Source organism: Boleophthalmus pectinirostris, unplaced genomic scaffold, assembly GCF_026225935.1.
Source record: "Boleophthalmus pectinirostris isolate CB_2022bp ecotype Guang Dong unplaced genomic scaffold, ASM2622593v1 HiC_scaffold_7, whole genome shotgun sequence".
NCBI lineage: Eukaryota > Metazoa > Chordata > Actinopteri > Gobiiformes > Gobiidae > Boleophthalmus > Boleophthalmus pectinirostris.
Window position 1 is genome coordinate 18178534 of NW_026571473.1, and position 27418 is coordinate 18205951.

Below are 27418 nucleotides of genomic sequence, written 5' to 3' on the forward strand. Positions count from 1 at the left end.
CGGCAACCGAGGAAAGAGAGGTGCAAAAGCAAGAGAAGGAAGCAAGGTGGTAACAAGTCTTGTCACCATCACTCATGCACACATCCACTGTTGTAGGAAGCTATCAGTCACTGCAGTCAAGTGTTTCCGACTTGGACTTAGCATTCAGGCAGTCGGCTATGGCAGTGGCACCAGTAATTTCTTTGAATGTTGTCAATGAAGCGTCTAAAACAGAAGGGCCAATGCATTTGTTTATGATAGACAGCAAGGTCGGCTTTAAATGATCTGACATAATAGATGAATGTAATGTCTCTGGCACAAGCATGCATCTTTCAAATGCAAATATTTGAGTCTAGAAGGAGGCACAAATACACAATAGTTCATTAGTAAATAGTTCATAGAGAGTCACTAGTTCAAGAGCTCTTGTGACAGCTTAGTTTAATATATGTTCAGTCTGTTAGTGTGTAAACAAATGCAGCATCTATGCAGATAAGTGAATGTGCACTACATGAAGCAGATGTTTTGCTTAAGGAGGAGACATAAAACATGCGCCTTGATATTCTATGTAACTGTAAAAGATCTACTGTTGTGAAAAGGAAAGGTGTTAATTCTGATTCTGTTATAGGCTGATCTTTCGGGGTAACCATAGCTGCTATATGTCAGCCTGCTGTGCTGTGAACATAACAAGCTCAAAGTATTTCAAACTAAGCATCTCTAACCCATTAAAGCACACAGAAATTGTTCATTATAGTCAGCCTTTCAAAATGTGTCTTCTTGTCAAAAATGTGCAATAAAGACCCATGTTTATGTGACAAGTTTCAAAGGAAAGAAGGAGACAAAGGGAAAACATCTCTTTTGAAATTGTTTTTGATTTTCTTTTGCTATCAACCCTCCTGGAAATTAAGAATATATTGGTGAGTAACATCAATATTTTCTCAACCATTTGATGTCACACAGTGAGGCTCCAGACACAATCCTCCACAATTCTGGTTTAGGAATTAGTTTAACCAACAATGACTACCAATGTCTTGACTAGTAAAAATGTGGGCATAAGTCTAACATTCAAAGGTGCTCTGTGTAAATTTTTTGGAGGGAAGGCTTGTCTCCATGGAGATCATATTGTTTCACCTGGAATGCTCCACAGAATGGCATAAAATGTATGGTGCATTTATTCAATTGCAGGTATTTTATGGCAAAATCCACACAACTAAAATACAAAAGCATGCCTTGTGAGTGGGGTTGTCCTTCTGAGCTGTAATTTGCCCTTGTGACATTATCTGCGCGTCTTGGAGATGTCAAGTTTTTCAACCCTCCACCCAAAAAGTTACATAGTGCACCTCTGAAACGCTCCCACATTTCTAAATAGTTTTGTGTAATCTGGTAAAGTGATTTTGAAATGGTCCATGAGTGTTTCCAGGGAGGAGAGTTGGGAGTTGGAGCACAGAGAGGAGGGGGAGGGCTGGATTGATGAAGCGAACCCTCAGTGGACAGGCCTGTCGACAGTGCCATGTATCAGCAGGCCCATCATCATGGCTCATTTGACAGTCTGATCATAGCACTTCTGCTCCACGCGGGTGAACGTGACCACCTCACTGTGATGTTTCTGCCTCATGTCTGCAAACATAGCACAAAGAGAGAGTGAGGCCCATCCCTAAGGAACCGCCATCTGCTGCTGTAGCCCCCTCACTCCTGCTCCAAAACGCTGGTAATTAACAAGTACTATAGGCGTAATGTAAATCGGCTATTTCTGCTCTGCTATATATGTGTGTGGGCAGGTTGGGAAAACATCACAGGATCTCTAGCCTTTTAATTAGACCGTGTTTATGGCAATTACTACTTCTTCTTTGGTGGCTATGTATAAGACTGAATACTGAATGTCTGAACCTGGAATGAGTTTAAACTGTGAATACCAGCACTGTAGTTTCAAGTGATTGGAAATATGAAATTAGAAAAAAAAAAAAAAAAAAAAGACATAAATCCATGCATATTCAAAACTAGAATTTCGGATTTTTCTTTTTAGTTCTAGTTTATGCTTCTGAATTTGTGATTCTTTAGATTATGATCATGCAGACACGTCACACATTTACACAAGATAATAAAAACTAATATTTTGTATAAGTGAACTATTGGCATTATGTTAAATTTTTTGGGAGACATTTAAAAAACAGGAAAATTGGTGTACCAGATTTAAGAAGGGCCAAGCTGTCAACTTAGAGCATACCTAAAATGATAATTTATGGTCTTTGTTGATACTCATACTTTTAGTCATTAGTCAGGAAGAAATTCTGAAATATTATGTATTGTATCTTCAGTAAAGTGGTATTTTATCTCATGCAGATTAAGCATAGAAACTCCAGCCATATGTTTTCCTGGTAAAACCTGACCATGTTCCTTGTGTTTTTTTTATCATTGGCTGCTTTGTCCTACTGTCTCACATGAGGAGTTTGATCACAAATATCTCACTATCCAATTACCAGGTGAAATTGGCTGTTTAATTTTACTGCCCCAACCAAGGAGCTTTCTGAGAGTGATGGCCGCTCAGTTATCACTCTCACTCCACCTTGGGCAAACTGCTCATCTGAGAAAACTTTGGATTTGGACCTGAAAATAAAAAGAGAAAATATTAATCAGGGTTGCTGACATTGTGATCCATCCACTTTTTTCTGTCCTTCTACCTATATATAATTGTTTAAGAGTAATGAGGTGGAAAACAGGACAGTGAATCAAAAAGAGAGACTCTTATAAGAAGAAAATCATGCTCACTGTTGTAAACTTGACTGATAAAACACCGCAATTCCGAGGCCCTAATAATTATGGCCTACTTCTGTGCTGTCCATCTTCAGTATGCACCGCTTCTTCCACGTCTGCAATCATCAGGCAATAAAGCACACAATTAAACAAGGCCATTCAGATGTCAAATCATAATGCACTGTTGTATGACCAATTCAATGCAGTCCTGGTTAACTCCCGTAGTGGGGTTAACCATTTCTGCTGTCTAATGTTCTGGAAATTAGCACACGGTGAAAGTGTTGTCACGTGTAACAAGGGGATTAGACGGATGTTTAGAGGACAAAAGAACAAGTGGAGTGTTTGGAAGAAGAGCAAGAATATTAAAGGTGCACTGTGTAACTTTTCTGGTGGAGGGTCCACTACCTGTTTGTCTCCATGGAGATGTTTCTGCTTTGCCTGGAATGTTCCATGTATGACATTAAACAGCTAACATTTATGTGTTTCTTTTGCACAAACATACAATTATTCCTTCCGTGAATAGGGGCAACTCTCCATAGATCTGAACTGTATCGTACTTGTCTCCCTTGTGATAAATAGGTTTAATCTATATTATGGAACCTTCTATGGAATGCAATAACATCTCCATGAAGACAAGTGGGTAGCGGACCCTGTACCAGAAAAGTTGTGCAATGCACTGTTAAGAAAATAATTATCAAAAAATAATTTGACAGACCAAAATTTTCTATATTTATTTGAGGTTGACAAAGTGCCCAAAGCTAATTATGGAAGTTTTTTTTTTTTTTTTTCCATTTATTTATTATAATAAGGTCATTCTAAATAGATGAATCTTGGCTATATATTTTGATAGTGTAAATACAGTTTTTTATATATATATATATATATATATATATATATGTATGTATATATATATATATATATATATATATATATATATATATATATATATATATATATATATATATATATATATATATTTATTTATATTTATATTTATATATATATACACACATACGCACACACACATACATATATATATAAAATATAAAATATTTTGTATGTTTGAAATTCTATACTGATGAAGAAATTGATCTTCTTTGTGCTAGTTCAAAGCATGAAAAAGAGAAAACAGTTGTTGTGGGATGAGGATTTACTTTAAAATCCCGTATCAAATAAAAATCGTTGTTCGTGGTTGATTTTTTTCTGGAAGTCTACCGTAGTGAGCTGTTTTTCTGTGTGGTCAATCCCAATCTGATGTTTTTACTTCTGCTCGAGTGTCTGGTGGATAGATTTCTTGTAAATAAGATAATTCAGACATGACTTTGAGGCTGAGCAAGGGCAGGACAGCGTGAGCAGGTGGGGCAGATAGCATTGATTTGGATCAGGGTTGAGAAAACGTCCTGTTAGAAGTGTGTGTATGGGCCCATTAGAACAGGCCAGGGAGTGCTTGGGCTGTCTGCATAACATCAAACTTCCCTGTCTTCTTCAGATCAGAATTACCACCTTAGATGAGAATGAGAATTTTAATTAGAGCTGGGGGCTATCTCATCTGGCTGTGTGTATGGAGACTATAAGACTAATTCCCAGCACACACGTTGTCACAGCTCCTCCAGCCCTACCTTCACAGACCACTTTGTCCCTTCTTTAATAGGCTCTTTGTTATCTACCTACTTGGGTCTGCCAGGTACTTAGGGCCCACCATAGGAATATTAGGGATTCTGATGAGGCAGGCAGCTGTGTGCGCTCACGCAGATGGTGCTGGCCGTAATCAGTGCTCTCTGAAGAACGTCTCTCCTATCTCCCCCAAACTTATCCTTTTTATGATTAGAAAACACCGAGCTGCAAATTGTTATGAACAAGACAGATATATTTACTGGCAGGATAAAATACAGTGGCGCCAAACAATTCAATCGCTTTTTCAGGTTGATTCGCATTTCTGAGTGCACTCTCCCAGATGAGGACATTGGGTGGAAGCATGTGCAGCATTTAAATTGGCCCCGCTCTAAATAGGTATAATATTGTGTGATTGGATTTGGAGAAATGGAGACCTTGTAGAAATGGTGTGCTTTATGTTCAATTTGTTTGTTACAGCGGTCAAGGACAGCAGCATAGCCTCATGGGAGAGGCTTGGCCAGGGATGATCAAATCAACTAGGTACAAAACAAACGAGAAAGATCTGAAAACAAAACACACTTTGCTTTGTGAATTAGCTATGCTGCATAAAAGTGTGTCACCTGATCACGTGCTGGCAAAAATGGTCGGGTTTGCAATTTTGTGGAGGATTATTCTCATTTCATTTACACTTCGTAACCAGAATGCATGCGCTGGCCTGACACTGCAAATGGAAATAGGGTCTTGAATGGCATTTATTGTGAGCATGATTTAAACAGGAAACCAAGGAGCTTATAGAAATGCATATGATTTTCTTTCCTTTTCTATACTGTGAAATGTTCAGGTTTTCATGGAAAAGATAGCATGACAATGTAGTAATGGGGGATTTGACCAAAGTGCCTCACATGCACACATTCCCTCTCTGGGTATTGTATAACATATTGTAAAAGCAATGATATGTAAAATGTTATGGGGAGCTCATTGGGCTTATGACAGATGACATTATTTAATCGCTCCACACCATGTGGTAGTATGCTACTCCTGTAGCCACAGCTGCCCTGGATACACTGATGAAAGTGTCTTGCCTAAGGACACAACTTCACAATGAACTGGTCCAAGCAGGACTCAATCCTCTAACCTCTTGTATAACCAGAGGCTCTAATTACTGGATCAACTCAAAAATGTACTTTTGGCATTATTAAACATTTTCTTCTGACAAATATATAGATTTATACTTAAATGTTTATAGTTGCTTTTTTGTTTTTTGTTTTATTTTATTCCGTTTCATTTGTTTTATAGAGTATAGTGAGAAGTATTTAACCCACAACTTTAAGGCTGTTGAGCTACATGTTTTTACCTATTATTTAACCTTTCTTTATTTCCGTACTTGCTGAGAAGAGCACTGTGGTGGTAAGTCTTGTCAGGTGCAGGCTGGGACCTTATCAATGGAGTGGCGCGCTTGGTAATTAGTGCTATAATAACCTCCCTAATTCAACCAGCCCTCTGCCTCTTTCTTTCCTCTCCTCCATTCACTCCTTCACTTGTTCCTATTGCTTTCTCTCCATACTGTTCTGTCTCTCCCTTTCCCAGGCCTTCTCTGTCCTTCACCCATGTGGATCTCATGCCAAATGAGTGAATTTGTTTCATTAGCGTGTGTTGGGGCTTAAGGGAGAGCCGGTAGTGAATAGCTTAGCACCGCTCAGAGGGGTCAATGAGCTGGTTACAGACTAATGTTTAATACCACACTGTTATTCAGACAGGACCAGGCTTTATCACTTCCTGCGCCCATATAAGGTGACCAGGAACCTGCTCCGTTACATATGTATGGGCTTGCGGTCGCAGCACTAATGATAATGATTGTACTTTTAATAGCATCGGTTTTAGCGACCGAAGTTGAGAAATCCTAATAGGGCAAATGAAGAACTTTCTGAGTCAGCAGAGTAGAAAGAAAGTAGAAAGGCAATTTTTAGTCCTCATTTCCATGCAACGAGGCAATGAAGTGCTAATATATACATGGTGCTACATATTATTACTTCTATTATTAAAGAAAGGGGCTATAATGGCAAGCCTCCAGAGCAAGAGTTGTGCCTTGTGCTGCCTGTGAAATTATAGTTGTAAAAGCATATTACAGTATAAAAAGTACACACAACACTACTGCAAGCACAACAAATATAAACATGGAGTTAATGTCTTTTAAATCTATCCACTCAATAAATACAAAAATGTAAATCTGCATTAGTACTGCATAATCTAAAAGTTCAGTGTTATATTTATAAGACAAGTTATAACATATAACGTTACACTCATACTGCAGGCTGTGCAGCTCTGGTCTGGTGGCCACAAGTATTCCATATAATTCAGCAGCATGAGCTCAGAGCACACTGCGTGGGGTCCAGTGGTGGCAACAGAGGTGGAGGGAGCACTCCTGAATGATTCTATTGGGAGTTTATTTTTACCAGACACCTGAGCTGACCACAAGCCTTTCCTTAATAAATGAATAGTTATCAGACGAACAAATGATCTCACGCATGCAGTGTTCAAAGACGGTGACCTTAACAGCACAGCAGAGCTCCAGTCCTTGTATGAGTGTCACACCACAACTAAACCTGCAGTCTGAGCAAGGCATTAGCCTTTTTTGTCTCCATAGGGAAAGTTTTCGCTTTTTCCTTTTGTGAAGAACCTCAATGGAGAGGGTTTGTTAGCCCAATAAAAGGAAAGAAGGGTCCTCATCATCATCAGAAATGGAAATAGTAACATGTCCATAATAGTGTATTGTTCTCTTTAACTTGACCCTCACAGTCTGTATGTGTGCAGTCATAGCACTTTAGTTTTGAGTCTGTTGTTGTTTGTGTAGAACAGAAGTGAGTGTAGAGTACAGCTGTCTGTCTGGTTTGTGCACTGCTGGAGGAGGCCTGGGGAGACATTTGGTTTTCTCAAACTCGTACAGACGCGTGTGCAGCCACTAGAGGGCTTTTTGGCACAAACCCTTTCTTGTGGAGCTGTGTAATGCGATTGGTCCTGACTTATACCCCAAACTGCCCTGGTCTGCCCCTCTGAGCACTTGTTAGCCCCTGCTCCCGTCTCTTCACCCCACCTCCAATTTACACGCTAACCCAATTAGCATCTCGTCAATAACGCTCAGCATTTCATTTTGCTGCTTTAATTAACAAATTCAATTTGCTTGAAACTGCTGTGAAAACAAATTAAAAGCACAGCAAATTAAAGGCGCTCGGTTCCACTGGATATAGCTAAGGTGATTACAGATGCATCTAACAACAGTTTTCTTGTTTGTTTTGTCTCGGGAGAGAAATGAGCCTCTGGAGAGTGCAGAGACCTTGACTGGGACACTGGTGTAAATCGTACTGTACATTTGGAGTAATGCAGCATTAAGAAGAGCCATGGAGAGGCCCGCTGATTGGAGGGCAGATCAGAGACGAGGATTGTTTGTGCCCCGGGAGTCCTCACCTGTTACTAAATATGAACATTTGTCAGAGAACTGAGGTCAATGAGACAGCAACACCACCTTAATGAATATTTTCCAAACCAGGAGTTTCACACAGTATATCAACAATTAGATCTCTCTGAATTATTGTGGTATCCCAAAATGCAGTAGGTGTCTTTTGGATTTTACTAAACTTTTTACATAGCCATATATTTGTTTGTCCATGTCCCATCTCATCAGATCTCAGAAGCTAAGCTTGGCCAGGCCTGGTTAGTATTTGGTTGGGAGACTACTGAGAATACCAGGCACTACAGAGGCTGTGGTTTGTAGTGTCCTTAGTCACTTCAGCCACATTTTCCATTTCAGGGGATATCCATTTGCTTTTGGAGTTTGTTTATTATGTGTTAACCAGAATGTGATTTTGGAGGAAACACCCTATATTGTAGAAATGTTCTGTTATTTTACTGATCTGCTGATTTTGTAGTGTTTGTTATGGATTCATATTTCCTATACTCAAAGTTGTTGCAATCACAGTTTGAAGACATTCCTATCCAAAGTTGGTGGTTCGATCACAGTACATTATGCTTTTTTGTCATTGAGCAGTACACTTAACATTCCTTAACTGCATGAATGTGTTTTTTTGACTAAAGTCATTTGAGATTTGAAGTTATTAAACCCAGCTTTTATTTATTATTTTAAATATTTAAGTTGGAAGAGAAGAACTTAGCTTTTTTCATTTCCTTAGCCATAGTTTGAATGTCTTATCATTAAAATTGTCTGATCTCATGCGCCTCCCTTTTTCTGCTTTGTTCTGGGCTCCTCCTGCCCTGACACTCATCTGTGATTAGAAGCTAGCCAACAGTGCATCCATCTGCTCAGCACATCCACATCTGGAGAGGGCGGTGGCTGTTGTGACTGGGAGAGGCAAAGGATCTTTCATTCTGAGCGCTTTAATTGCATGTGGGTGTGCGTGTGTCTTTGTGTTTTTGTTTGCTTCCATTGCATCTCTGTCAAACTCACTTTCCCCTCCCTGTCTGCGCTCCGCTAACAGCTAATTATTGTCCCGTTTAATTACAAGTAGTGGCCGGACCTGCACCAGTCTGTTCCAAAGTCTGATTGAACCACACTAACGCTGTTTCATTTTGTTCCTAATATATTTGTCAATGTCTACTTAAAGTCTGCATGATTTGGGGAGAAAATGTTATTGTGATTTTTGTATTGTGATTGTGATTAGATTTAAGTTTTGTAAAAAGATTCAGTTCAGAGTGAACATTTTAAACAACTCCAAGATTTGAGAAAACACTGGAATAACTACTAAACTAATACAAGAATCCCTTGTATATCAGAACAAGTCTGTGGTTTAAATAACAGGATTTTCAATAAGAAGACATATGATATTTAGTTTACAGTGTACATTCTATTATCTGAATTACTACACTCTTTGTGATTCATAATTATAACCCACTCAAATAATGATTTTGATTTGATTGCGATATATTGTTCAACCCTTTTCTACTTGTTAGAAGATTCAGGTGTTGAAAATAGATTTAAATAGTAAATATATGGTGTTTTGAAAAACTGAAAAAGGCAAAGACAGATTCAAGATCTACACAACCTCTCTACTGGATCCATAAAGACAATAAAGCAGTCGTAACATACACGTCTTCTGACCTTCAGCTCCAATTAGACCCAAGAACAGATGCTGAACTTTTCAACTTTACGCCGTGTCTATTGATACTCTCCTCTGCTGTGGTCAGAAGAGAAAGATAGTCCAGTCAATATTCACCTACACCATTCTTCCAGATACAGGTTTTAAAGTTTAAAAGTTCTCAAAAACAATGCCAATACATTCTCAGCTCTCTGTAAAGAAACATATTAAAGAGCAACATCTTGATATACTGACAAATGTTCATGGCTGTTCAGTCCACAGCTGTCAGCAGGAGTTCATCGATTCAGAGGCCGATGGTAAATACCAGGTCACTTCACCTGCACTCCATCAGTCATGGGTCAATCACAGCCCAATGGGACAGTAATGATAGGACAAAGTCTGCTGTCTGACCAAACTGTCCTTCACATTGTAGTGTTCACAAATCAAGCATGCCATCAGTGTCTCCTAACTCCACCGTCCAAAAGTCTCATTGATTCTTTGCTATGTCATTGAAGATGCTCAAGCTGAAAGTGTGATAGTAACCTAACTGTTGACAATGGAAGGTTTAAAATATAGCAGTTCAATAAACACATGCAATAATTCACCTTATCTCACCCAGCCCACTTTTGCCTCTGAATGCTAACCTGCACTTCTGTTGTGGGTGGTGCTTCTGGTTAAGCTCATTAATTTAAATGGAGATATAGAGAAAAGTCTCCTCGCTAATGCACCCTTTTTCTGGGTGGCTTGAAAACCACTTTGTAATGTAGTCTGTATATAGCTTATTTGTTACAAGAATTCCATGCATTTCCCATCATGTTTGTTGATGTCTAAACCACAGACGTAACATTTTTCCATAAAAGAGGATATTTTATATATATTTTTTGTAATTACTTAAATACTGTAAGTATAATTTGATTGCAATGTATTGTGCAGCCTTTATATGCCACATTCTTGAGCCCTGCAGGCTAGTTTCTTTAGTCTTATCACCCTTTTAACTAGTTTAAGTGCCTCTTTGCTCCAAATATTTTATCTTTTAAGTGGCGCTTGGAAATACTCCATGGTCCTTTCCCTTTTAGCCTTGAGTTTGTGGTCTGTCCGGGACAGAGAGACATCACAGATTTCTTACTCACTCTTAACTGTTCATTTAATTGGCTTTCATGAATATTTAATGACAAGCCGCTTTAATTGAATCATATTTGATTGGTTTTAAGGAAGCGCAGTGGTGTGCAGGCATGTGTGCATACTCATATAAGAGCATATAAGAGGCTGATCACATTACTGCAGTGTCAGTGCTGTGGTAGTGTTACAGACCCATCAGCAGGTGGCCTGAGATGTCCTCCGCCTCACTCTCACAACCAATGAATTTTTAATTCTTGGTTTGTTGTATTTTTAACCAAGGACTCCTGGTCACGCAACAAAGCCTGCCACTTTCCCACTGCTCTTTGCATCTCAACATCACACGAATTAGTCCACAATATCAAGAATGCATTTTTGGACACAACTGTTTGTTTGTTTTTATTGTTTCTTTCTTTTTTTTTTTTTCTTTTTTTTGTGCCTGATATAGTCATTCATAGCAATTATGTTTTTCCTAATGATTTTTATTTTTACACTTTAAATGTAGCTTACTGATTATCAAAATATAAGAAATGTTTTTCTTGTCCAAATTTTTATTCAAAATGAAAAAATTAAGTAAATGTTATGCACAAAAACCCTCACAAATTTAAAATGGGCATAGAATATTTGAGACATACATTTAGTAAAGTTATGATAAAATAATATTATTTTGATAGAGAAATTTTGTCAATAATAGCAATAATCATTGTTCTATAGCCTTAATATCAATGGATTCACATTATTCTGAGCAACAACTAATTTACCACTTCACAGTGCAGTTTTATTCTTTATTACATGCCTCCTCACATGCCTGTATTTCTCAGTACGTGACAGCATTATGTCTCTGATTTTACTGGGCCAGACAGCCACGCCCAAACCTAACCTAAAAAGCTCACCCATTATCTCATCCTTAGCTCACTGTGTGCATCTCATCGGGGGACCATGACTAAGATCCACAGACAAAGACATACAAGCGACCCACCTTTTAGACACACGGTCCACTCATGTATTATGTGCGGCGGTCTGGCCAAGCTTCTGGTTTAAAGTGGTGCCTGGGTTGCCCTAAACAATTTTTTTTTTTATCGGGGAAATTTGATAGGTCTTTTTATATGTGTTTTAGTGGTCACTGGGGACATTGGTGAGATTAGATGCAGATGCTTCCTTCCTGTCTACAGAATGACCTCATCAGGAGAGCAGGGAGCTAAAACAGCACACACTAATAATTGATGTATCCCTGGAGCAGTAAAGATCAACAGACAAAGAAGGGACTTGGCGTTTTATTAAATGTTTATCACCTAAACCACTGTCATATTTTTTTACTAGTCACTGCTCCACTCCACCATAAATGCATCATGGATGGGCTTGGCAACATGATGCAATGCGCTGATAGACTAGGATAAAGTCTATTGTGCCACTTTTACATTTTATTTCATGTGTATCATTATCTTTTAAGACAGTTAAATTAAGCTGTTGTTATTTTGTCTTTCAGTGCTCCACATCATAATGTCATGATGCCTGAGTTGTATTGGGACTGTGTTGTATTAATACACCATCAAAAAGAAGCAAAGTGGAGTACAGGACAATACTTTGTTCCTTTGTAATAGTCAGTCAAATATAAGTGTTGTTGCTGAATGACTACTAATGAGAAGTGCATTTTTTTTTAAAATAACATTTAGCATGATTAGCTGTCTATTAACAGTCTATAATATTAATTTCTATAATTCTTAGGTCTGTTAACATGAAACAGAACTACCAGAAACCTAAAAATCACCTCTATTTTTACATGAAATAGTCTCATAATGCAAAATCATAAACATTCATGTAGGTCTTTGCATAAATATTAAAATATCAGTATATCATGATTCTAAATTTGGTGATGCAGTGTTGTTATTGTGAGCTGCTGTATTGTTATTATATCGCTAAGACTGGATTTGGTGTCTTTAAGCATTATTTAGTGGAACGAAACTTACACAAGTAGCGATCTGACATAGAAATGTTGTAGCTAAAATGTACTAGCTTCTTAAAAATAGCAATATAGCACAGAGTATTATGTGTAATCGTGAGGGACCCTGTGACTCCCAGCCCCAAAGCAAGCCACAGCTTTCAAACACTGCAGGCGAATTTCCAAAAAAAGAAACAGAGTTGACTGGGGACTGGTTAACTGTTGTCCATTGGAACACTTCTGTACTGTATCAGACTGATTGAAATATCAGTCTTGTTTTGTTTGTTGACATTTCATAGTTAATTTGCTATACTGGTTTACTAGTATTTATTTGAGTTGTGCATTGAAAATGATTAATCTTGACAATTCTATTCCTTCCATACATGAATGCATCCCTGTAGATTTCTGTTACAAAATGCTGGTTTAGTGGAACGTTTAAAGAAATAAGTGGACATTTATTCTTAGTTCAACACTAATAAACACTATTTGCTCTTTATCTCCCAGCTGTGTAAATAAACAGATCTGCAGTGGCAACTAGAAAGACTGTATTCTAATCTGTTGTTTACATCTTACTCCTTCACTATATTTGCACACATCATATTATAATAGCAATGCCCTATTTTTTCTCTAATGGGATTCCACCTTCCAGCTTTTAATAGTCTTCCTTGAACACACCCAGCACATGCACAAAAGTGAAAACTAGTTGGAAAGTCAGTAAGGCCATGCAATCTTGCCATATTGACTTTAAATTAATTTGGAATGAGCTACAAAATGGTGTGTGTGGGGGATTTGAGCCTTCTCTCCTTTGCCTCTCTCTTCTCTTGGTGATAACAATCAGCAAATATGAAAAGTAAATTTTGGAGGAAATGTTGGCAAATGGGTTTTGGGTAGATTGTGCATGAATATTTAATTTGGTAATATAACAGGGCTTAAGACATGAATGGTTTTGGGTTGCTGTCATTGCTTTGACCCCTCCTCCTCTGTCTCTTCTGATTAAGACTTAGGCTGGACTCCTGATTGGTTCTGTTAATGACCATATTTATACTGATTAGAAGCGTATGGATTTCTTACAGCGAGGGATGGACCTGTCAGGGCTGTAATATAAGAGCCATTTTTTAGTGTGAACCAAGATGGACTCAAAAGAAGCTCAATCTGAAAAAGAGTTTTAGCGAAAGATGCGGCAGTTTGTCTTTTAGTCACAATGTCAATTTTATATTAGTGTGAAGCAAAAGCACATCTTTCAACCTAATACGGCTAATAAGTTGGAAGACGCTCTTAGGCGGACAAATATCAAAACGTATTAGTGAGTGATGCAGCATTCAGGCCATGCCACAGACTGGGACAGTAAAATGGCTTTTCCTGTGCTCAGACCTGGGCTTTTTGGCTGTAGACTTTGTTTATCTTTACAAATACACTCTTTTCCTTAAAGGTGCATTGTGTAACTTTTCTGGTGGAGGGTGGTCAAATGCTTTTCCCCATGGAGATATTCTTGTTTTGTCTGGAATGTTCCATAGTACAATATAGGGATGGGCATGATTAGTCGATTAATCGATAACTGATCATTAAGAATTTCATCAATTACGTTCATTTTAATCGACAAACCGAATGTAGGTTGCTGTGTGTAGCGTGACCAAACAGGAGTCCGTACATGTAGCTCTGCACTCAGAAGGAACGAGACACAAACAGTCGGTCAGGCTGCAATGTACCGAAGTGCAAATGCGAACGATGTGCAACGATGATTTGTACAAGAAAGTCCACGCTTTCCGTTCGGGACAAGTGTGAGTCCATGTGCACAGTGTACAAAGCAGCACATATGTTTCGGTGTCCAGTGGGAAAAAGCTTTACCAGGTGAGAGTCGCGCAATCTCGATGATGAGTCCTCACCTCCTACCTGCTGTACGGTGTCCTGGTTTTGACAAACGCAAATCTGGTCACACTAACCTGTATTCCACTGAGTCATGTCTTTTAATCCGACAGAAATTGACCGCATCAGCGACACAAGAGCTGTAGTTTTATCTTTGCTTAGTTTATGCAAATGACCGATGCGGTTTTAAGTTTTGTTTCTGTGAGAGTTGCTCAAAACTGAATTATTATAATCTAAAACGGATTGATGTGGCTCTAGAATCGTTACGGTTTATATGTCATAAAGCTGAATTTATTTATGCAGATTAGTAGTGCAGATAGTAATAATAATGATGATCATTTTAATATAAAAACATTAATGATTAATCAATAATCGATCGTTAATTCTTCCGACGATCGATTAAGAAAATTTCACCGAATGCCCATCCCTAGTACAATATTAAACCTCTTCATGGAGACCATACCAGACCAAATTACAAGTCAGATCTGTGGAGAGGTAACCCCGCTCACAATCAAAATGCCTGTTTTTCTAGGTGTTTTGAGCTATAAAACCACCTGTAATTGAATAAATGTAAGGTAGAGCCGTTCAATATCATACTGTGGAACATTCCATGCAGAGCAATGACATCTCCATGGAAACAAGCTGGTGACAGACCAGCAACAAGTTACATAATGCATGCAGATACCCACTTTTATTAGACCTGAGAGACAGAATATGGCAAAGGGCTTATTAGTATCCCAAAGCAATGCGATGCTAAGAGTAGCTGGGAAGTGAACTGACCTGAAGTGAGTTGTCTGTAGTGACCAGGGACTCTCGCTGTGATGTAGGAATGCACCAGAGCTTTCCAAAAATGTATAATTTAATATATAGAAAAAAGTTAACCATTGTTCTCGTATCAAAACGTTTTTTCTCTTAACCAAGCCATCCATTTTTCACCCAGTGAAAAGTGGCAAAAACTCACAGAAATTTGCCCAACATTAAAACACCAACTTCTCTAACTTTGGCTATTTCCAATTTCCAAAAATCAACCCCAACCAGGGATCATCAATATTGTATTAAACTTTGCAAAGCATTTCCAGTAAACATCATTCTTTCACAAACTCATAAGGCATTCACCCAAACGGGTTTAAATTTGATACACAATATCTTAAAGGTTGGGGCATCAAAAGTTATCAAAATTTTTGACACATGTCTTACGGTCTCTGCGCAGCAAAGCCACAAATATTGCACAAAATTGATGACATTTTGCATCAATACAAATGGCTTCCATTTGCACATATAAACTCTGATTTCAGTGAAAATTTTATCAGTTATTAAACTCCCTACCCTAAAGCTATTTAATGTAAAATAATTGAGTTTGGCATATTAGCTCGCCTACAGATTGAGATCAAATTTTATTTAATTTTTAGCATAAGTGCAAGTATTGTTTTCCATTTTAACCAGTCAGACAATTTACACTAGCAGTGTCATACTGGCATCTAACGGGCGTCATTATGCTATGTGCCGCTCCAGTTAGATTGGAGTTCTTCAGTGCCAACAGAACGTCTCCAGGCTTTTTAGCCTGGAGCAAGGCAGGAAATAAGCACATCGTGTCAAAATAAACTTCCGATGCCTTTCCAATGCCCTTTCAAAATACTGTAATTTCCGGACTATAAATCGTTACTTTTTTCTCACACTTTGCACCCTGCGACTTATAGAATGATGTGACCAATATATGGATGGATTATCTGTTTGGCACATTGTCCATTCATATACAGTCTATGGTTTGGTATCACAGTGGATGTGCACAGCCTGAGTCCAAAAATGCCCCTGTGTGTGTGCAGGTAACACATGGATCTAGGATGAGCATGAAAGTGCAAAGTTAGCTAGCAGTGTTGTCAGTGAGCTCAAACAGTGTATCAACATGTGATAAAATAAGTTGTGGTGCTAAATTAACATTCGTGAGGGGGACACATACACCCATATGCGATATATGCAGGTGGGTGCATAAATGTTGAGAAGAAACGTCTCAAACTTCAGTAGCCGGACATCTACTCATACCTGACCAATGCAACTAGCCTAGCCCCCAGGAGAGCCTGAAATCTGCAGAAATCCTACAAGACACTGACATGATACAGACAGGACAGCAGCTCTTTCTGCAGGAAACATGCACAGTAGAGTGCAGGGAGAGGTGATACGCCGAGGAAGATTCTAGTTTGTGTTTTGAACAGTTATTTTGCACTTCATGCACACACCCTCCTCATGTAAAACACACAAAGAAATGCATATGATGCAGCTTTTAATTTAAAGGCAATTGATCTGGCTGTCGAAGAAGCCAGGAAGGAGCTGCAAACACCGCAGATACAACTTGTTATCACTGCAAAGCATCGTCTCTCTTGTGGTCAACTTTTGTTTTGTGATTTAAAATATAATTCATCCAATCAACAATGAATAAATAAGCAATGTAAAAAGTTTAGTGTTTAAATGTGAAAATACACAGAGTCTGGCATCACAGGAGCAGCTCTGGTGTAAATTGACGCTTTTAAAAGCACAGCAGCTGTGCCTATGTTACATGTTGCTGATGCTCCCAGTGTAAATTCTGGCTTATGGCCTCTTACAGCGAAAGTGCACAAATAGCAGGGCGCAGCCTTTGCAGGTTGTTGCATTTGCATGGTGCGGCGTTTGCAGGGCACGTTGGTGCACTCAAGGTCCGATCATTGCCTCTTTTGGCTATAATTTGAATTCTTTTTGTTTTTGTTTGTTTTGTAAATTCCTTTGTAGTCTCCAGTCACTTTCCTTCATTTTTAGTGTTTCAATTTATATTGGTCCTGAGGCCGTTTGCTTTATAGATTATTGTACCAAACTAAGTACTTGGGGCCCATTTGTTGCTGAATCATTTTGCAATAGTTTAACTGACATTAACAGAAAATCCAATGGCTGCTAAATGGTTAATGGCTGTAATGTATACACATTATAACACTTTTCCATCTCTACTGGGCAGTAAAACTCTAAAATGTTTTACTACAAGGATCTAGTTTACAAATGAATAAACTAGTTTACACTGACACTGGTGGTAATGTAGGTTAAGTGCCTTGCCCAAGGACATAACAACAACATTCACTTATGGGAGCAGGATTCAAAATCACCAAAACTGACCAAACAATATCTGTATTTGACCAGGAAAGCCTATCAGATTCAGAACCATTTTACAAGAGACTACATATATAGAGAGATGACTTATTCCTAGATGGCACAGAATAATCAAATGTAAATAACAACCTAATCATGACTCTTTCTGAAACCCTTTCACCACATCAAACCTTCATGGGGATATAATGCATTTGTGTTTGAGGCCCTTAGTCCCAGCGGTGTTTTTCTGTTGTTTACCGTGGTGCTAAGTGAGTGGGCTGTGGCTGTGCAGACAGTGACAGCTGCAGTGGCCTCACCTCTGGCTCCCTGCTGCTTCCTTGTTTATTGACCTAATAACACGTAAACTGGCAGGTCCGCTCCCCTCTCGCCCGTGGGACACATCTGTGGAACCAGGGCCACTCCGCTTTTTGCAAATAATAATTTAACCCTTGCTGTGTCTGTGCGGCAGGGCATGAGGTCGCTCTAATTAATTATCCCCAACACACACAACGGCCACAGCGTTGTACTGGAGTTGCAGTAAATACAACTACTCAAATACAAGCTACTGCAATAAAGTACATTTTGCTATTGCAGATTTTAAGTAGTTTAAGAAGTATTTAGTATTCCTCTTAGTATTTACTATTATTATCTTCTTTTGTTAACATCACTGGGCCTTAAGTGATGAATTCCATTCTGTTGGTTGTTTTTGGGGGGGATTTTGGAATGTCAAATAAAGAACCTTGACATTGTATAAATTTTCTTTTTTTTTTTTCAGGGTATATTATACAGTCTGACGTCTATTATAGCCTGTATACTTGTTCATCAATGTATTGTAGTGTTTGTTAAAGAACCTTATGCTTATGTGCATTGCACTGTTCTCCAATGATTCAATTTGTAAATCATGTTTTTTGTCAAAATAAATTTTTTTGTATTTTTACTATATATATCAGGTCAGTTCACATATAACCTTGTGACTCAGTACATCAGTCCTGGCCTCTTCCTCTGCATCTTTCACGCCAACAGTGCGGCTGACGCTGAGGCCAGGCCTCACACACTGGGGGTGTGATCCTTTGCTCTTGGCTCTGTTTGATAAAGATTAATTCAATCCTATTTTCTGCCTTGAAATGCTTTTGCTAATGTGATTCTCAGTGTGGCGGATTCCCTGCTCTTCTGTCTGTGTGCCTCCTATAAGCAAACATAAGCACCTTAGCCATGTTAAGGACCAGCTGCAGGAGGAGAGGGCACCGCTACTGTCTTGTAATTCGGCTACACAGATTCATTCAGGGTGACAACAAACATACACATTTTCTTCTGTTGTAAAAAAAGATGCACTGGTTTAGCCGCCTGCTTGTTTCCTTGGAGATGTAATTGCTTTGCCTAGAATGTTCCACATTATGCATAAACCACGCAAAGCAATAATATACATGAGACAAGTCAATACCCCCCATCTTAAAAATGATATAGTGCACCTTTAATTGATCACTAGTAACTGTGAGTTTTAAGTCATAATTTACCTATGCAGTGTTTGCGCTACACCTGCAAGCCATGCATTTGTTGCAGTTTGTGGTAGATCCAGTAGAGGGTGCTGTGCAATCCTAGAACTCAGTTTAATCAGCCTGTTTCTATGAAGGTCTTTTTAACTTTGAATAACATTTAAGCATTTAATTTCATCCACATAATATTTGTATCACATGTTATCATTATTATTATACCATTTTACAATTTATAAATCATTCAGAGTTAGTAATAAACCAGCACAAAATATTTCATTGTAAATCAAAAGGTTTTAAAAGTTTTAATTTGGATCACATGAATAAGGGCTGCGTAATTCATTGAATTTATAATCAAGGTTTCAATTATTTTTCTATTTTTCATTTTATAATTGAAAATACAATTAACATCTGTTTGATTATATAATCTACAGTGGCACAAAACATTACAAATAAATTATATTAGGTATACATTTTCTCATTAGGGTAATTAAGACAGTGTAGAAATAATAGTTTTAAATAATTGTGATTAAAATTTTGAACCAAATAATGATACATGATTGAGAGTTTTGCCATATTTGAGCAGCCCTAATGGAAAATACTCTGGTTGTTGTTGTTGTTGTTTTTCATTTGAGTGCAATGTGCAGGTGGTCTTAGAGTTCTATAGCAGTAGTAGTAGTAGTAGAAGCAGTAGTAACAGTAGTAGCAGTAGTAGTAATGCTAGCAATAATAGTAGTAGCAGTGATAGTAGTAGCAATAGTAGCAGTAGTAGCAATAATAGAAATAGTAGCAGTAGTGGCAGCAGTAGCAGTAGCAGTAATAGTAACAGCAGTAGCAGTTGCAGGAGTAGCAGCAGTGGTAGCAGTTGCTCTGGGGTTGTAAATGTCTGCCACCATTATTGATCACTGCTGTTGCCCCTGGTGCTCGTGTGAGAGTCAGCAGTCTGTCGAGGTGCCTGAGCGCTGCAGTCTGGAGCAAGGCGTGGGCCTGTAAATCTCCCGTTCTGTACATACACTATATAGAGTGCGTCTAACATATAGGTCTAACTGCACTCTGGTGAAATGGCTGACGCTGTATGGCGCTGTCACAGTGACCTCTGCTGCTGACATGATCACCACTCACTCCTCGCACACCTCTGCAGTACTTTTACATGAAGGCTGGGATTGGAACCTCTACTGTGAGAAACTGACCTCTTCACACAAGCATCATTTGTAGTCTGAGCTCTTGAATGAAATTTGTCTCTTTCCTTCTCCACATTGTATACAGCTACATCAGCACTTTCTGCACCCAGCCTCAGCTCTGTCATTTAGTTAGCAGCTATGCTATGTTTTCATGAATTCTTTGACAACAGAACTAGCCACTTGAAATATTTAAACTTAAAGGGCCCATATTATGCTATTTTATTATCTATGTTATAATGTTGCCTCATCAGAAACAATCCTAGAGTTGTGTTTGGCTTCATTCACACACGATTAACACAAAGATCCTGCATATTGGAGCTGAGTTCTTTCCTCAAATGGAAAACACTCTATTTCACCTTGTGATGTCATGTGGTAATACAGGAAGTGCTCCACTGTGTTTTAAACTCCATACACCTTCACCAGAATCATTTGGATGATTTCAAATTCTACTGAACTAAAGGCAAAAGGTAGCTGTTAACTTGAAAACTACCACTTTATGACACAAGGTGGAGCAGAGCATTTTGATCTTTGGAGATGCTGACAGAATAATAATCCAGGATTACTCAAACATGTGTGAATGAAACAAAACAGGTATGTTTTTAATCAGGTAACCAGATAGTAACATGGCTTAAAGCTCACAAGAGTCAAAATTGTGTAAAATAAGACCTTTAAATTTATAAATGTTTCTTTAAAAAATTGTTTTAATAAATGTTAACACCCTGCCCAATATCTCTTTAATGTCCTTGTAAGTATCCATGACACTTTTAAATATTTTTTCCTTCCTGCCCACTTTTTTTTTTTTTTTTTTGCAAATTCCCAATCTACTGTCTGCTACAAATGTGTTCATATTATATTATTAGTTATTAAAATAAACATATTTCAACCAATCAGAGACCTCTTCCTCAGTGTCACTGTACATAAGGAGACGAGGACTCTAAAATACTGCTGAGAGTCACATTGCTGATCTCTCGTCTACACACTTGAATATTAATGATGTCTGTTCCTAAAAGCTTTGACTGTGACCTCCCATCACACACACATGCGCGCACACACATACACACATACGCACACACGCATACACACACGCGCGCACGCACACAACCACATACACACTAATGTTGGGTAACAATGCTTTGTGGAGACATTACATTGACTTACATTCCTTTCTTGGAGACTGATCCTAACCACATGACTTGTTTAATGCCATACTGTGGAACATTCCAGGCAAGCAAAACCATCTCCATGGAGATAAACAGCTGATGGACTCTATAAGTGTGTGCACCGTTAACTTTAAATCATGTAGATTTTTTTAAATGAAGGATTTGCATCATGGGGACCTGATTTCTGTATCTGAGTCTGTATACAGATTTTAGTCTTCACAATGTGATTAATATCTACTCACACACACACACACACACCAGAACTGGAGACCCTTCGTCCTCCCCTCTCCCGGATGTGAAGAAGTTTCCTGAGGGACTGAGAGACGAGGAGCACAGAGGTGTTGATTACGGTGATGCTTGGAAAGAGAAGAGGAGAGGAGAGAGGGTTAAAGAGAGAGAAGAGAGGGGAGGTGAGAGAGGGGATGAGAGATGAGAGAGGAAAGAATTGGGTTAAAGAGAGGCCAGAGTGAAGGGGAGACAGGAGAAGGGTGGGGGAGGAAAGAGAGGAGGGAAGAGAGAAGAGACTGAGGAGGGAGGAAAGAGGAGTTAGAAAAGGAGAGATAGGGTTAAAGAGAGAGGAGAGGGGAGACGAGTGATACAGAGGAGAATGGCAGGGGAGGAGAGAGGAGGGAGAGAAGGAGAGAGAGGGTTAAAGAGAGGGGCGAGCCAGCACCTCTCCACACCTCTCCGCACCTCTCTGCAGCTGTAGGAGACATCAAGTGTAAAATTGCACGGTCCTTTCAAACACACTCCATCAAAGCTCATGAGGTCACACCTGCACTCACCAGAGTTGGGGAATTTCTTCAAAAACATAATCACACAAGCATTTTTATATGGACCACATACAATACATTCTCTATGGAGATTTCAGATATGTTTTGATCTGATTAAGTGTATCTCCCCTACAATGGACCAGGCAGACTGACCTTTTAACGTGCTACCTGGGCTTTGCATGTGTCCCCTGTAGAGTGCATTTTCCCCTCTGATTTTCAGACTTTATCACTCTGCAAATAGATGCTGTAACATTCTTTGCACCTCTATAAGAAGGAGAACATGCATGTCACACCTTAATAGCAAGAATACACTTCCCACACATAAGACATCACACATGGGATCATTCGAGAAGTAGTAGTTTGACAGCAAAGTGTAACTGTAACTCAAAACTTATGTAACTTTATGTCTGTTTTAATGAACAATTCACTTGAAAACACTGAAATTATGAAGGAGAGTGCAAATAAACTAATCCAAAAAATGTTCAGTTTGTCCTCTTTTTAAATGATCAACTTGGATAGAGTTTGTGATGTATTTACCTTGTTGACAGTTTTGGCTTTAACTGAGAGTCATCTTCAGAACTGTCACTTGGTCTTGGTGGCGACGTGTTATACTGATGAACCTGGCAGGTTGCTCAGACTGATAAGTAAATTAACAAACACACATAAATCTGCCTCATTCTACTCAAGATAATGAACCACTGGCTTGTTCAATAATGTGGTTACAGTGGCAGCTATAGCATGTTTTACGATGATGAAAATCATTCAACCATTTTTCCACATATTCTTACACAAGCAATGGAAGAAAAGTGGGTGAAGTGTGTTGCTCGATGACATGTTAGCAGTAGGCTGTTAGTAAGAAATGAAAACTTTCTCTATTTTAGATTTGATTTAATGTTAAGCCATTGGTCCAATTGTAATAATGTAACAATGTAAGCTCATATGAGCAGATCTGATGAATACTCAAATAACATTCTGTATTTTTCTTCTTTTGCAGCAACAGCGACGTCTAGACCTACTGACCATCACCAACCCAGGTAAGTACTGAAAATCTCTTGAGATTATCCACTCATAAAGCTGCACATTATCATAGTACTAGAGTGTATACATAAGCACAGGAGATAGTTATATATTTTTGGAGTTCTGGTGTGTCTGAGCTAGTAATCACATCTTCTTCTGTATACATAACATTAAGTGGGTGCTACTCAGTATCCACAGGGTAATGAACTGAGAAAACTGATACAAAAGTTTCCTTCACTCTTTCTTTACATCCACTATACTATATACCACTTGACATGTGTCTCATTTTGAAGTCATTCATCATAGCATTTTTGTTTGGAACTTTTTTTTTGGAAAATAATCAATATAGTACCAATGTTTTTAATAAACAGTATGGGTTGCCAGTTTTTTCAGTTTTGCATTTTAATCTCCTTTCAGTGTGTTTGACATGCCTGTGCGCTTTCCTGACTTGTGTCCAATCTGCACCTTCTATATTACATTTGCACCACCAACACAGATGGTGCTTGACTCGTAACTTTGACTAGATGTGGAAACAAATCACAAAGTAGTTTCACGAGGGGACCTAAATCCACAGCTGTGTGAGGCAGAGCTCCACCGAGACACAGCGCCAAGAGAAAAGGCAGAGAGATGCAGAGCACAAACAGATGGGGACGGCAAGGAGGATACCAAGACCCATATGTGTAAAGTATCTGGATGATTTAATGTGCTTTGATTAGAATAATGCAGAAGTGAGGCTGGTGAAGTCCAGGTTAATTTAGCAGGTTTACTCCGCAGCTGTTGTTTAGGCTCAGGACAGCGCTGTAACTCGCCCCCGGACTTCAGAAGCTGACAGAGGGCGCAGGGGGGACAAAGGTGTGGGTGAGAGAGGGGCTGGGCTATGGCAGAATCTTGGACATGCAAAGAAGAATAGAGAGCATCTGTGGAGCTTTTGCACACAGTACTATTGAGAAAGTTATATATCATAGTTCTGAGTCTCAGTATTATATGGCAAAGTGACTTATTTGCAGCTATGACTAAAGCTCAATAATGATCTAACCCTTGGTGTGGTTTAGATGTGCACTATGTTGCTTTTCTGGTGGAAGCTGTACCACCTGATTAACACTATGCATATGCTAAATTTGCCTGAAATATTCCACAGTATGACATTACATTATTTTTATACAATTGGAGGTGTTTTATTGCTCAGAAATAAATTTAAAATAAAACATGTCTCTATTTTCTACTCCATGGAGGCAAGCAAGGGATGGAAAGTTACATACTGTAAGACTCTTACTGTAGCAGTCCACTTCACTAGTTTGCGTGTAGGCCTTTTAGCACAATGGACAGTTCCCACTTCAATCACACATTCATTCATTAGTTAAAATGATGAGTTCTCCAAACACCAGAACCATTAGAATAGTCTAAGGGTCCAAAACACCAACTCTCTGCTACTACTGAACATAACACAACTGTAATTCATTAAAGCTGTGAAGTCATTTGCTCATTGTCCATTTTAATAATTGGTTGGCTTATAAACTGTATATAACGGTATAAAGGTCTCCCATTTAAAAGGAGAATGTCGTCAAGTGGAATAGATCGATTCAGAAACGGACCAGAATAAAGCAGCGCAATGTGAACTACATATCAGCAAAGTAACTAGTAAATCAGAGAAGTAACAGCTGCATTTTAAACCGAATGGTGTATAAAATATCCTTTAATCAAAAAGTCAACATGTACCGCAGACAGAAAATTACACCCACTCTTAAAATAAAATGACAGAATTGATAAGTACTGAGAAAAAGGCTTAAATTGTGCTAGAAAATTCCGCAGATGTGGTAATGAGATGTTCTGCAAATGACACCGCCTTAACAGTTCTTCTGATATCATGCTGAGTAGATCCCAAATCTGTTGAAAACTTTGCACAAGCATATTTTAGTGTTGGACTTTTTCTTCTCACTAAAGGACCCCAGAGATGTCTTTCAGGTATAACTCCGCAGAGGCAGGCTTCTTTGACCGGTGCAGAACTCAGTGTGCTGTGTTAAATGATCACGGGTCGCTTGCCTGCCTGTTGTAACCTGTGGCCTTGAAGCGAAGTCTATTATAATCTTAACTTGGCGGACATATTTTATCCAGGCCTGTCGCGTATTACTATTCGCAGTGGGCGAGTGGACATGCACAGGAGCTCTCAAGGTTATTATGATGGCTCTGTGAATGCTCGGTCTGATGATTGGCTCTGATAAGGAAACAGGACATCCTCTCCTGTCTGGCTTAAGGGTCTTACTGCCTCTCTCTCTCTCTCTTTCCCTTTCTCCATCTCTATTTCTGTCTCTATCTCTCTCTATGTCTCTCTGTCCTTCTCTCTCTCTCTTTGTCTACCTGTCTTTTCTGCTCTCACACACTCACTCTCTGTCTCTCTTCAAAAAAACTCAACTCACTTTTGGACTTTAGTGTAAATTTTATGAAAGCATGTATTGTGTAATGTAAATAGTTTAGTTTGTTTCTTTTTAAATAGCACACGGTGTGGGTGAAATTTGATGTGAAATGTTTTTGACAGGCTCAATAAAGGTCTGTTTAAAAATCGAATCACTCTTTTTTGCTCTCTCTTACTCTGACTGTCTCTCTATCTCTCTATTTTATATATTTCTGTTTATTTAAGTATAAAACCCCTGCTCTTATTATCCTTATTGCGTTCCACTCTTTCTCCACTCTTAGTCGTACTGTGGCTGGAGAGAGCATGGCCAATCGCAGGCTGTGAGTGTGTTAATAGGCGGGAGTAACTGGCTGTGTGTGAGTGGGAATGAGATTTGATGAGGACTGTGCCCGTGCTGCTCCACTGGCCTCTGTTTCTAATGGCATTCATTAGCCACTATAAATAATGATCAACTCCCATGTTCTCACACTCTCTGTCCCATCTCTTCAGTTAGTTCTGCTACACTGAGGAACAACTCGCATAAGCATGGATCCTCTGTCTGGTCCTGGGATTTGTTTGGTAAATGAATGAAGAAGTTTTGTCTGTAGTTGCTATTAAGAACACAATCATTGCACTAATTTACTTACATTTATTAAAAATGTGGAATGGCTTATTGTCTTGTACTTCTCCAAGAAATTGCTGAAATAAGAGTTCTTGGAATGATTTTTGGAACCTTTTCAAGTAAGAGTAATTAAAAAAAGTAAGTGCCTGAAGTAATTTAGTATTTATAATTTATTAGTTAATGTAATTGGAATCACAAAGCAGGAAGCAATGCACAAAATCTCAATCAGAAAATCTAAATTATATCTAGGGGTGGGGCAACAAAGGTAAATGTTAAATCATACTACATTGTCAGCAGTGTCACAGTAGCCACAAATTTTAATCATGTAAGTACTGTCAATAAATAAATAAAATATATTATTCAAGTAGAAGTAAAAGTGCAGCTCTAAAACTCCACTTTAACTGGATAGGCACCTCTTGACCTATGTGACTCACTGTTGAGGTCTCTCTCCTACTCCTCCCCTGCACTTTATTCCCAAATATAGTACTCGTGTAGTTGCTTGTGTACAATGACAGTATGTTCTTCTTCCCCCTTGCCCTCCTCTTCTGCCCCACTCCGCTGCCCCTCTCGAGCCCTCCTCCGTCCTCTTTAATTGGACACTTGAGCGGCGCATGTTGCATCTGGCCCCTGTAGAACACACAGTCTGACATTTCAGACTGCTGACCTTTGCAGACCCTCCACAACTAAATAATGATTAGTGTTGGCAACTGTTCCTCCATCAGGTGCACACCGCAGTGCCACAAAAACACCTGGACTGGGCTTTGTGTGCACAGGAGAAAATAGAGAGCACAGCATTGTTTTATTGCCTATTGATTTCATTGTTCCATATCTGCAGTCAGCTCTCAATAATGTGGGATTGTAAATGAACCGAGCTTGCTACTGTTTAGATTCTTTATTGCTTTTATAGGCTCTTTATGGTGGGAGAAAGGTCAATAATATTCATGAGATTGGGACAGGTTTGAGAATTCACTGAATGTCTTAGTGCTTGTACAGTATGAGTTTAGCAATGTGCGTACGTGGATCTGTCATATTTGGATTCTTCTGCTGTTTATATCAACACAGATCTTCATTACAGCCTTCAGAATATAAGAAATGGGAGGTCCAAGGTTACCTCTAGTTCAACTTGATCTCCATGTACCTGATTTTCTTCCTTTAAGGTGAGACTCTCCAGGTGAGCAGGAACAAAATCTTCAATTTAGAGATATCAATTTGAAACTACTTTGAAAATAGAAATGTGAAAAAATTGATAGAGTCAGGTTTAAATTTCTTGCTTAAATGTGTTGACACAAAGTATTTGGGATTATTTAGGATTTGTCTGATTGAAACTGAATA

General features: G+C 38.8%; 1 protein-coding gene across 1 annotated transcript in view; it reads left to right on the forward strand.

The window, feature by feature from the left end:
• Nucleotides 1–27418, forward strand: part of agbl4 (AGBL carboxypeptidase 4) — a 212131-nt gene that overhangs the window by 121907 nt on the left and 62806 nt on the right. Inside the window, exon 6 of the mRNA XM_020924661.2 lies at nucleotides 23053–23092. Within this exon, the coding sequence (XP_020780320.2) occupies nucleotides 23053–23092 (40 nt within the window). The remainder of the gene's footprint in view (nucleotides 1–23052; nucleotides 23093–27418) is intronic.